Source organism: Besnoitia besnoiti, chromosome V (genome assembly GCF_002563875.1).
Source record: "Besnoitia besnoiti strain Bb-Ger1 chromosome V, whole genome shotgun sequence".
Lineage (NCBI taxonomy): Eukaryota > Apicomplexa > Conoidasida > Eucoccidiorida > Sarcocystidae > Besnoitia > Besnoitia besnoiti.
In genome coordinates this window covers 282,254-294,601 of record NC_042360.1, presented here as the reverse complement: position 1 = coordinate 294,601, position 12,348 = coordinate 282,254, and the positions used below count along the sequence as shown (strand labels likewise).

General features: G+C 60.7%; 3 protein-coding genes across 3 annotated transcripts; 2 read left to right on the top strand and 1 right to left on the bottom strand.

Annotated features, from left to right (window-relative positions):
* Positions 1-828: 828 nt before the first annotated feature.
* On the top strand, positions 829-3,661 carry BESB_058680 (uncharacterized protein; the record flags this gene model as incomplete). The annotated part of the gene is made up of 2 exons (XM_029364282.1): positions 829-2,376; positions 3,269-3,661. 2 exons carry the CDS (start codon positions 829-831, stop codon positions 3,659-3,661), a joined length of 1,941 nt encoding a protein of 646 aa, XP_029218990.1.
* Positions 3,662-5,919: 2,258 nt separating this feature from the next.
* Positions 5,920-7,478, bottom strand: BESB_058670 (uncharacterized protein; the record flags this gene model as incomplete). Its single annotated transcript, XM_029364281.1, has 2 exons — positions 5,920-6,880; positions 7,288-7,478. The coding sequence occupies 2 exons, from the start codon at positions 7,476-7,478 to the stop codon at positions 5,920-5,922; spliced, it is 1,152 nt and encodes a 383-aa protein (XP_029218989.1).
* A 3,398-nt stretch (positions 7,479-10,876) lies between these two features.
* Positions 10,877-11,677, top strand: BESB_058660 (phospholipase/carboxylesterase; the record flags this gene model as incomplete). The annotated part of the gene is made up of 1 exon (XM_029364280.1): positions 10,877-11,677. The coding sequence occupies one exon, from the start codon at positions 10,877-10,879 to the stop codon at positions 11,675-11,677; it is 801 nt and encodes a 266-aa protein (XP_029218988.1).
* Between the last annotated feature and the right edge of the window lie 671 nt (positions 11,678-12,348).

The following is a 12,348-nucleotide window of genomic DNA, read 5'->3' as shown; positions in this document are numbered from 1 at the left end:
CTCCGGCGGAGGCACGGCCTCGCGCTCGAGAGGCGTGAGAGACAGCCGCGTTTGCCTCCCTCACTTTCGACCGCCGGGCTGCCGAAAGAGCCGCATCACTTCTTACCGCCTCGAGCGGCGTCCCGTGTAGCTCTGTCTCTCCGTCTCTGAGTCTTTTTCTCTGTGTGTCCCTTCGCTCGAAAGGTCGCGTTGCCTGGCGCGCGCCGCCTACCCGTCGGGGGGCCTTGCGTCTCCTTTCCGCTGAGCCGTGCGGCGCGCTGCGTTCACTGGAACTGTCTCCAGTCTGCCCCGTTTCCTCTCTCCAGCCTCGAGGCGGTCATCAGCGGGCGTTGAAGGCGTTTGAAAGCCTTGCGCGATTTCTCTGTGGCTGCCGACTTGCTCTCCGCCGAGCCCGCCGAGTTGTCTCTCCGCGCGCTCCAACTGCGTGTCTCTCAGGCCGCTCGCTTCCCCGAGAAAAACTTTCTGCACTCCACCGCCCTTTTCTCGAGTGCGAGTGTGAGCAAGTCTACTCTGAATGGTTTGTGTGCGGGATTGGCGCAGATGCAGATCGATGCGCGAGACCAAGCCACGTGTGCGTAACTGGCCCCGGCGGCGTCTCCCCAGGACTCCGCACGCACACATCAGTAGAAAAACGTGTAGACGCGCGCAGCACTGCTTCTTTGAACTTTCTTCCCTCGCGCCGCCCACTTGTGTGCTGCCTACCTACGTAGGCGCGCGTGTGTGTACGGGTTTGAAGCGCCTCAGAGTGCGCCTTTCGCACCAGGGCGCGTGCGCTCGCTTGCCAGCTCGTCGCTTGTGTGTGAGCGTACTCTGAGCGCCGGTGAACAGATGGAGCGACTGGGGTCGAGCGTCAAAAAGAGAGAGGGCGGGCGGGCAGGGGCGGCGGAGAGCGCCCAGTCTCTGCGGCAAGGCAGGGAGAGACTGGAGAAGCGGCGAGGCAGGATGCGGCCGACGTCGTGCCCTGGTCCGGTTCTACGCGCTCAGCAGCCGCCTGCGTCGGCTGCCGGGTTCAGCGAAGGCCACCCGGGCGGTCTGCCGCCCTGCTGCGCCTCAGCCGAGCGCGGCGAGAACCCTCTCCCGTCTAGCACGGGTCTGCTCCCGCGCCGCCGCTGCAGCGCGTTTCCTCTGTCGAGCTTCTCTGCCGACTCAGCTACGTGGCTGCCGCCTGCGCGAGCGCCGCTCGCTTCGCCGCGACCGCGCGCGCCTGCCCGCTCTCGGGCTCTCTGCCGGGAGCGCCTAGCCTGCGTTCCTTTCCCGCCTTCGCGGCCTTCGACGCGGTGCTTCGTCGCGCGGCGTGCCGAGTGGCGCTGCGCGCCGCGGCTGCTGTGTCTCTTGGCGCTCTCTCTCGCGGTCTGTCCGGCCTCGAGTTCGCCGCTCACAGACAGGACCAGGCCGTCGGCGCTGCTGCGTTCGCCGTCGCCGTCGCCGTCGCCGTCGCCGTCGCCGTCGGTCGCCTATGACCCGCCGCCCTTCTCGCTCTCGTCGTCTTCTTCGGTTTCCTCCCTGTTTACGTCGCCGCCGGTTTGCGCGCGCACGCCGAGCCCCCCCCCGGTGTCGTGGGCTCTGGACGTTGCCTTCTCTGCGTCTCAACGGCCCCGGAGCGACTCGTCGAGCGGTTCGGAGGACCAGTTTTTCTCCCCCAGCCAGCTCTCTCGTCGGCAGTCTTTTTCGTGTCGCTCGCCCATTGTCGGGTGCCTGAACGACCTGCCCGTCCCGAGGATCCACCCGCAGGGTGCCTGGGCGCGCCTCACGTCCTCAACGTATTCGCCAGCCTTCGTTCGCTCGAGAGGCTCCTCTCCGCAGTCCTTCTCGTCGCTGCTCTCGCTTTCTTCGGATGGTCGCTGGCCTGTACAACACAGACACGTGGGCGGTGCGCACGGGTCGCCTCTGTCGTCGCCCCCGTGTCCGATCCCCTTCGGCTGTCACTTCCGCATGCCCTCATGTCATTCGGCCGGCGTGCAGGTGCCGTCGCCGCCCGCAGACGCGGCCGCGTCGTCGCTGTCTTCTGCCTCGTCCCTGTCGCCGCGCCTGGGCAGAGCGAGCTCCGAGCTGTCTTCGTCGGGCTCTCTGCCTCGCGCCGCTTGCGCGCCCGCCGCGCACTCGCCGCGGCTCGCGTTGCTGCCGTTCTCTTCGGTTTTCTTCTCCCGAGCGCGCCTGGTGTCGCCCTCGCTCTGCAAACCGACGTCGCTGGTGCACGCGCTGCACAGACGCGCGCGCCTGCTGCTCCATCTGAGAGACCAAAACGAGCTCGGCGACCTCGCGCGACACAGCCGCGCTCGCTCGTTGGCGACGCTCCTCGGCGCGGCCCTCGGCGCCTTCGTCATTTGGCGCGGCCTCCACGCGCTCTCAGCGTTCTTCGGCAAACAGCAGAGACGCGTAAGCTGCTTCGACGGCACCTCAAGCTCCGCACGCTGGAGTCTTCCCGCGGCTCCGCCGACGTCTCGCTGTGGCGCTGCTGATGCATAGCGTCTGATATGCTGTCGCGCCCTCCAGGTCACGTGTCTCGTCTCAGCAGCCGCTTCCAGCAGTTCGTTCGATCTCCGCTTGCTCATCGTCTCGATGCGCACGCGCGGCTGCGCCGCCCTGCACCGCTCCTCTCGCTCCCCAACGCCCCACACCTTAACGCATGCATGCAGACAGACTATGCATGTGCTCGTATTTTGCGTGCCTGGGCCCCGCGCTTCCGTGCTGGCGGCTGGATGGGTCGATCTGCGTCCGTTTGTGTGTGCGCATGCACCAGTCTCGTGTCGAGGGCGGCGGTGCGACCGCGTGGAGGCCTGGTGATGACGTGTGCGTGTATGTTAGTTACCCGCCGGTCGCTCTGCCGAGGCGCAGATGACCGCCCGCGAACATGCGACTGAGTACGTACAGACGGCTGTTTCGTATCCGCTCTCTAGGCGGCTCATGAACTGCTTCTCTCCTAGTGTCTGCGAGCCCCGATCAGGCCAGATGCGTAAAGGTGACGCACGCCGTTCAATGTGCGTCCGCGACGTGTGCGCGTCTGGAGAAACGTCCGTGTGTGTGTGGCTGTGCCGCCGGCGTCTATCTGTCTCGCGACGCCTACACACGCAACCAAACGTGTCTGCATCTGCTTCCACGTGACACGCCCTGGCCAGTTTATATTTATATGTATATATATATATATATATATATATTTATATATACATACGTGCATGTGTTGATCCCTACTGCGTCCGCCTGCTGCGCTAGCGCTTCGAAGCGCATATGCTGAGTCTTGCGTGTGCGCTTGTGTTGCGCTGTGATTCAGCAACAGATGGAAGAAGTTTCGCTGTATGGTCACTACGAAGCGCCTGAGCTGACAACCGACGCGGCTGCGGCTCTGCGGCAGACTTCCGCGGCTCCAACGCTGGGTGCTGATCAGCAGGACACCGAGACGGTTTTCCGAGAGTTGCAGACTCTGGCCGACGAGGAGAGAAAGGCGATGAAACGCGCGGCGCCGTCTGGCTCCGCTGCGCCTGCGGCCCTCGAAACGGGCGAGCGGAAGGCTTCAGTTTTGGCGGCGCCTGCGAAGGGGCGGCGCGTGGCGAGTGCAGAGACAGAGACTCCCCAGGCGGAGAAGACCGCGAAGAAGGCGGGAAAAGATGCCAAGGGACTCGCAAAGAAAATGTCGGCAGCAAGAAAGAAAGGCGCGAAGCCGTGAGGAAATCGGAGCCCTGGTCAGAGGAACAAGCGACGAGGAAGTCTCTCTCTATTTCAGATCTGCGTAAGGTCGAAGAGAAGCGTCGTTCCGTCGTCTGCTTTGAGGTCTCTTCTCTTTTCTGATTCGTTCGCCACGCAACGCATGAAGCAGCGCAGGACACACGTATTGCGGTTTAGACAACGCAGCGGACGACTGGTAGGGAGCCGGCCTAGGGGAAAAGTGAGAGAAAGTTTCGATAGCAACTAAGTGACTGGACACGGCTCGAGCGAAATCGAGTAGATTCAACGTGCCCAGGAGGCAACAAAGGACCCTAGACAAGAAGGGGGAAAAAGAAACCTCACAAGCGAAAACACAAGCGAGGAGTGCGGGGAGACACGATTGGTAGCTCTTTGTACACACGGGCAGAAGGCAATTCCGTTTTTCGGCGCATGCGAGCTGGGACCGCCGTCGCCGGCAAGAATCTGGAGGCGGATGACCGGAGCGGAAGATGACCCGCAGGCGGAGGAGTAGACACGAGAGAGCGGCGAAGCAAGACGCGCGCAAAAGAAGCGGAACGGAGAGGGGCGCCTAGGTGCAAGATGGGCAGGAGAGAGCGTCGACGGCCGCACGGCTTTGGTGCTCGTATCTGTCGACGAGAAAGAACGTCACAAGTGGATTAGCGTAAACGGCAGATACCTGTACATTCCGTCTGGCTCCATAGGGATAAGCAATTTCTTTTTCCCCGTTTGTTCAAATACACAAAATATACGTATATATGTGCATATGTAATTGCGCCCAGAGCTCCATATGCGCCCGCAAGTGGCGTAGACAGGAGTTCGGGAAAATGGATGCGGACTCGCTTTTTTCGGTTTGCCCAATGTGCGTCGCCCGGTTGTCTGAGTAAAGGAACGGAGGACGACCAAATATCGCGGCGGCGTTCCTGCATGGAGCAAAGAGGAGTGAGCAGAAGCAGGGCGATCATCTGTGCGCCTGGGCTGACGCTTGCGCCGCGGTTCGCGGTGAACTCTGCAGCGCTTTTACTGATATCATAAGAAATCATCCAGCCCTCGAGGGTGGCGAGAAACGCGGGCCTTGTATAGGCAGAACCGGGTAAAGCAAACCTTTTCTCAAAGTGCGAGCATGCGTCGAGGCACACGCCTTGGAGTCGACACACGCGCGCGTTTGTACACTGCAGCTCTGTCAATGTACGCCTCTATCTCAGAAGACGATTTGCAGCAAAGGTTGTATACTGCAAAACAACTCATTCATTCGCGAAGACATTCACCGCTCCTGAGTGACTGGGATGCGCCCGGGCCTTACTCCTTCGCCTCTCAGGCGCGCGCCCGCGCTCTGCCATGGAGCGGAGTTCTCGCCTCGTCTTCCGCGGAAGGCGAGCTGGCTTTGAAGCCAGATCTCTAGGAGCAGAGAGGTGCGTTTCGACTCACACCGTGACACTCCTGCGGGTGGAGAACGACACAGGGCCGTCGCTCGCAGTGCGTGCATCATAGCGAGCCATGCAACACGTGCGAGAAATGGACGTCGTTTGTAGCATAACTCGTCAGCTACGTGAAAGGCGAGTTGCCCTTCGTCGTTCCTCCAGCGCGGCACCGCAGTGTACGCCACTTAGCTCATGGTCTCGCACTCCCGAAGTTTTAATCATATATATATATATATATATGCATATATGTATATTAGAGTGATTGTATCACATTTTCTCTCAGACTACCTTCGCGGATGGTGCAGGCGAGCAGAACACCAGGCGAGGTTCACAGTCCTGGGCATGAAGCCCGCTACATATACGGGTGTTGACTACCTCATTGCTTTTTGCTCTGCATACCTTTGTGTTCATCAGCGGTTTAGAAGGAGTTACGTGTTTCCTTGGGTACGGGAAAGAGCGCGAGAGAGAGACCGACCTCCCTGCTCCATCGCGGCGCACGTGTGTCTATTCGATTCTGCGTTGGAAGTGTAAAACTATGAAAAGTGACGAGTCGCGTCCACATGAAAGCGCACGCCTGCGTGTCCACTCTAGTAATCAAACAGCCACCGATACTGTATCTTTACGCATACAAAAAAACATATATCAACAGATGGATGGACCGGGTTGCTACCCGGTCCATCCATCTGCAAAGGAAACAGACCGCGGCGCACAGCCGCGGTCTGTTTCCTTTGCAGAGGAGCTCCGCCACACGCTGCACGCCTATTTCGGTTTTTCCTGTACTTGTGCCCATGCCGTCGTCGTCGTCGTTCGCCAGTTTCGCCTCTCCCTCCGGCCCTCGCACTCAGGCCTCAGTTTTTCGTTTCTTCTTCTCTTTTCTCGCTTTTTTTTCCTCCTTGCGCTTCTTCTTCCTCTCCTCGTCCTCTCCGACGAGGCCGTGCCGCGCGCCGGGGGGCGGCGCCGCTCCGCCGCCGAGGTAACTCATCGGCCGCTTCTGCCGCGAGGCGGAGCTGACTTGGCTGCTGCATGCACTCCCGACCCTCGAGCCGGGGCGGGCGACCGCGGCGGCGGCGAACGCCCTCGCCCCATCTTCGCCGAGCGCCAGCGGATGCAGACCCCCGAGGCCGCTCGGCGGCGCGTGCGCGAAGGGCGCCTGCGGAAAGGCGGCGCCGGCGACCGCGCCAGGCGCGACCACGGCGCACGCGCCGCGCGGCAGGATGCGGGCGCCGCCGCCGAAGTAGGCGAAGGCCGGCGCCACGGCGTTCGCGGTCGTCGACGGGGGTTGACTGAGCGCGGAGACGGAGGAGGACGCGGATGACGGCAGCGAGGCGGCGGCAGACACCGCCTTGTGGTTGTCGCCGGGGGGCGCCGGGAGCGCGCGCGAGGCGAGCGTGCGGTCGACTTGCCGAAAGCGGTGCAGGAAGACCGCCGGCGCGGGCGGCCCAGAGAGCAGAAACGCCGCGAGGGACCCTGCAGCTTTCTTCGCTTCACTCGAAGAGCCTTTGGCAGACGAGGGGGCGAGCAAGTCGGCGAAGAAGGCGTTCGAGGAGGCGCGGAGCGCGCCGTCGGCCGGGAGCGACAGGGAGGAGTCAGCCTCCAGCAGTCGGTTCAACGTGAACGTCTGGTACCGGTAAGGCTCGGGGAGAAGCGTGAGAGGCGGCAGCGGCTGATGCACCGCGAAGAAGCGCCGCTGGTGAGGCAGCGAGTTCGACAGAAGGCCCGCGCCGTAGACCGCGTGCGGCGCCTGGTGAGAGAGGACGGCCTTCTGCTGCGCGTGCCGACACAGATGCGCCAACAACGCGGCTCTGGAAAGAAAAGAGAAAACCAGAAAAACCACGCGCGGACGGATGGAGAACGGGGCTCGGCTCGTCACCACAGTCTCCTCGTGCGGGGGAGATCCTCGAGGGAGTTCTCCACGCCATGCGCTCTCGTTTGGGTTTTCTGTACAGTGTCCTCTCAAACTCGACTTCGCAGGCCTCGCACGCCACCTCAGTGATCAGACAAACCAAAGGCGCATCACACGCGCGTACGAGCGTAAGCCCAGAGCCGGCTATACAGGTCAAGGCAGGCCTGCGCGGATACGGAGATCCTCATCGAGACAACCCCCTCAACGAACAAGAAGAAAAAAGCAAACACACGGCTAAACCCTAAAACCGAAAAGTGAGACGAACTGCAGATGCAGAGCCTCGAAGAGGCGCGAGAGAAGGCGTACCTGTCGGGTTTCGCAGCTAGCAGGTCGTCGAGTGCGGAGAGACTCCGCGGAGTATCTACATCTGGAGAGGCGATAACTTTACAGAAAAAGGAGGGCATTTCTGAGTGCTCCGAGATCGAATTTTCGGCGCTTGTTTCAGCAGGCACAGCAGCACCGACAAATGCCTCCTTCTCCTCGTCGCCCGCCGCCATGTTGAGCCCTTCAACTGAACGTACAGGAGAGGACGACGAAGGAGAGAAGGCAAAATCTCATTTTACGCGAGAGAAAAGCCGCCCGCTAAAGAAGCGAGCGGATTCATGATGCTTCAGCGACGCGTCTCGCGTGGAGTCGCATCTTTACTTTGACGGGGGCTGGAAGCGAACGCGAGAGCTCATTCAACGGCTTCGAGAAAGGCATCGGCGCCCGGGAGTCCCCGGTTGCAAGAAGAGAAAATCTGCAGCCGAGAGCGCGAGAACTCGGCGAAAAATCGCACATGCCAGCGAGCGCGAAACGACTATCGGACGAGGGAGCAGAACCAGAAAATCAGCTCAGACGCTGCCTGCGTCACACGGGTTTGAGAAAAAAGGAGAAAGAAGAGCCGAGACAAGGGCATAAAAGACCTTGACACGGAACACCGATGAAATAGCAAGCTACTCTGCCGCGGCGGGAGTTGACACGAGACATGCCGCGACGAGGAGAGAAACGTTTGAGACCGAGTGGGAGAAACGGCAAACCTCTTTCTCCCCGTGGACCAAGAAACATAAAGAAATCGAGAAGCGCATTCCATTTCTTTTCATTTGCGAAAGGTCCTCCACTCTTCCCGGCTTGGGATGCCTGACGCGCATGCACACACGCGCCAGAGTCCACTAGCGGCACTTAATCTCATGCATTGCGACAGCGTGGACTCTCGAACACACTCCGCCTCTCACCTCCGCCTCTGCTCGCCCTCCGCGAGTAGCATGATGTGCAGAAGAGAGAGGGATACTCTGCAAACTATCGCATTTACATACATATATAAATGCATATATAAGCACGCACAGAGGCGAGGAGATACGCGAGAGAATGGAAAAGTGCGAATGACGGGAGAGAGAAAGGGTTGTGTACCTAGAGCCCCGCGACCGTATTAACTACGGAAAGGAGCAGAAGTCTCTATAGCTGCTAGGGAGACACACAGGAACGCACAGCGGGCGGGCTAGGCCCCTGCACATACAGCCCAAAGTTGCAGAGGTCTCCCTCTGCACCGCTGCGGCCTGGCAGGCGTATATAATACATAATTTCGTCCATATACATGTATATATATCTGCGTGTATGGACGGTAGGGCCTACATGTATTTGCTGTTGTATGACGTTTTTTGGCATTGAAAGACCCCCAGGCGCGCCTTGAACTGAACGCGGGATGTTTTCGTTGAACTCCCTTCGTGACTGGGGCCTTCCGCTTCGCCCTGTTTTGTGGCTCCGCTTCTATGCACCGCATGCGTGTGTGAATCAATATATAACCACATATATGTAGTGCGGCGGTTCCGTCTGGCTAACTTGGCTGCCACGTTTCGCGAGACGCTGCTCAGAGCCGCATCATGAACAGCAGAGAAGCCTATGCAAAGCACCTCTAAACGTTGGTATTCCCGACGGCGCTGGAGCGCTGCCGTTGGCCTCCGCAGCGCTCAGGATGCGAGACGCCCTGCTGTCTCGAGGAGTGATTTTTTGTGTTCAACGTGTTGTCTACCCCTCTTCATCGGCTTACATATATAGTCACAGTAGTAGTAGTATATCCTTTAGCGTTTCTTGTCGCACTCGCAAGCCCGCGTACTGCTGCTGAGAGGCCGCAGGCGCAGCTGCTGCAGTCTCTTACTTAGGCCTTCCGCATCAGTGAAGACCGGGCGGCAGAGAGGCTCAGAAGAGCTCAGCCTAGTGCACTAGGACTCTGCTTGTTGGGACACGCGCTGCAGCGAATGCAAAGAGCTCTACTTTTTAGAGCTTTCCTGTCGCCAAGGCTCTCTCTGGCTGAATACCGTTCTCTCCGGTCTCCGCCCCGCTGCTCTGGCGGTAGGGCAGGGTAGTTTCTCCTCGGTACGCTGTATCTGAATCCCGGCGAACCCGAGGAACACCGCGAAACCGAGGCAGCTGGCGAATCCAGGGTGTTTACTTTTCCCTAGACGGTGCGTTCGCTCAGCATGCCGCGACGGAATTCGATAGTGGAGCACTCTTCTCGAGTGACGCTGCCACAGCGCAGAACGAGCAGAATGCACGTCCAAGGAGAGAAATGGAGAGCCAACAAGCACAGCAACCGGATCGCGTGCTCTATCAGATACAACTGTGCGTCTGTATCTCGCGGTGTCTCTGTCTCGCTCTCTCGATACACGCATACATCCACTTATATATGTAGGGCTTCAAGGCTTTATAGCTTTCGTCTCAAACTTGTTTCAGACTCGACAGGGCGAGAGAACAGAACGAGCACCGGAGGCCTGAAGGAGGCCCTTTACGTGCAGGAAGCAGGGGACGAAGTGACGTCGCACGCGTGGGTAGGCATACCGCTGCGCGACGCAGAGACGGGCGACGAAGAGCTGAGGCGGGTATGCACCAGCAACGGCGTCGAGGACGACTCTGCGAGTGTGCGGACATGCTTCTTTTTTCATTTGTTCGGTTCCCCGAATCTCTCTGTTCTCCTTCCCGTTTTGTTTTCGCTGCTCGGACTCATTATTGCATCCTTCTGCCTCGTTTCTCAGGGTCATAAGATCTGCCGCTCCTCGCCGCGCGCACAGCTCCTGAGGCTTTGAGGTGGAGCCCGCCCGCCTGTTCCGGCTCTAGCAGTCCCGTGAAAGCCGCGTGGAGAGAAGCTTAAGACAACCCTCGCGCCTTCGCGAGGTATGCGGCTTTCCGTTCGCGTTTCATCTTTTGTAGCTTTGCCTTCTTCTCTTCAGCAGACACCTCCCTCATGTGGGAGCTAAGAGACGCTCACGCTTCGCCGTTCTGTTCTGTTTGTGAACTGCTTCCCGCCTCCTCGGCGTTGCGCGTCGCGCGTACTCGCTTGCTCTGTGCAATCGTCGCGGACTTTTTTTCGAGCTTTTTGTCTGTCTTCCTTGCTTTTTCGCCGCGTCTTTGCGCAGCTTCCGCAGGGACACAGTTTCAGGCCGCCGGCGGCCGCGACTTCGCGGGAGACTCGCTGCCGCGAGCCCCAGCAAAGCGCCCCTTGCGCGTCTTCCCACGTCTCGTGTTGGTCCTCGCCCTTGTCGCAGCTCGCCCTGTGGCGTGTCTTCTTTGCTCCGCGTTTTCTTCTTCGCTCCCGTTGTCTGGCTTTCTGTCTTCTCCCTCTAAGCAGCCGCTGCGGTGTCCGCGCGCAGGCCGTTCGCCGTGCCGCTCCATGTCTTTCTCTGCGTGCGCGCGTCCTGCTGCTGCTTCCTGTCTGGCTCCGCCCGCCCGCGCTCTGTCTCCTCGCGCACGCCTCTCCTCGCTCTTGGCGCTGCGAAGCCGCTCGCCCTCTCTCTCGTTTCGAAGGCTCCTTCCGCGCTCCTGCTCGGCGCACCAGCCCCTCTCTTCGCACCTATCCACAAGCGTCTCGCCTTCGTTCCTCTCGCGCGCTTCGGCGGCCGGTTTCTCCTCCGCGCTCAGCACCATGCAGAATCTCGCGCGCGGCGACGGGTACGGCGGAGATGGCCTTCATCTCTTTCCATCCGCGCCCTCGAGCGCCCCACTGTCGACGGTGATCTTTCTCCACGGCCTGGGCGACACGGCCGCAGGCTGGACCGACGTGATTCCGCTGCTCGCCTCGCTCTCCTGTTTCCCCGCGCTGCGCGTGATTCTACCGACCGCGCCGGTGCGCCCTGTGACGCTCAACGGCGGCTTTCCGGCGCCCGCCTGGGCAGACATCTTCTCGCTGGATAAGGACGCGGCCGAGGACGGCCCCGGATTCTCCGCCTCGAAGGCGCGGATCGACCGCATCATTCAGAAGGAAGTCGAGGAAGCCAAAGTCCCTCCGCACCGCATCCTTCTGGCGGGATTCAGCCAGGGCGGTGCGCTCGCCTACCTCGTTGGGCTGAACTCGCCGTACCGCCTCGGCGGCCTCGTTGCGCTCTCCACGTGGCTCCCGCTCGCCAGCAACCTCCGCGTGAGTCCGGCGTGTCTGGGAAAAAGTCAAGAAAATCCGGAAAAATCCGAAATGGCGCCCGGAGGTGTCCCCGCAGGCCCGATGCCCGTCCTCCACTGCCACGGGCGCCAAGACGAACTCGTCCGCTTCGAGTTTGGGCACGAGAGCGCTGAGCTCATTCGCCAGCAGTACGCCGCCGCCTGCGGCGACGAGAAAGCCAAAGCTGCAGTCCAGTTCCAACCCTTTGACGGCCTCGGGCACTCCGCCAACGCCGCCGAACTCGCACAAGTTCGCGCTTTCGTAGAAGATATTCTCAAACACCCGGTCTAAAAATGCCCACGATCCAGACCCCAGTTGCGCCGCCTCCCTCCCCCCCGGAAAGCCCCCCCCATCCCCCCCCCCCCCCCACCCATCCGCGGCGTAACGGGCGTTTCTTTTCTTGCCAGCAGGGGTCGCAGGACGAGCGAGCAGGACGCGGAGGGAGGAGGCCCTCAGGCGGAGACACGTCGCGGGCGGGCTGCATGCGAGGGAGAGGAGACAGGGGGGAGGCGCCTTCTCGCGGCGACGCTGTGAAGGGTCTCAGTGCGAGGTGCGAACGCGAGAGACCCGGATCTTCGGAGGGCAGACGGGCACAGAGCTGAAGACTGCGACGGCGTTTTCGCTGCGCGCGGAGGGACAGCTGCCGCGGCGCCGAGGAACGCGCGTTTGTTATACAGTGATTGTTCCCGTTCGAACTCGCGCGAGGATCCCAAAATATCCACATGCATGCGCTTGCATAGAATGCCCCTTTTGCCACTACAGAGTTTCCTAGTTTCTTGTCTCTCAATGCTCTTCTTCAGCCACTCAGGCCCGCATTTGATAAATTGAGACCGCCGGGTCGAAGAACTCTCCGACCAGCTTCTCGCCCGCGCGCGACGCCTTCTACTTTCTGCTTACCTGATTCTCTCTTCGCTCTCTCTCCCAAGCCCTCTGCCTCTTTTCTTCTTGCCGAGACTCTCCTT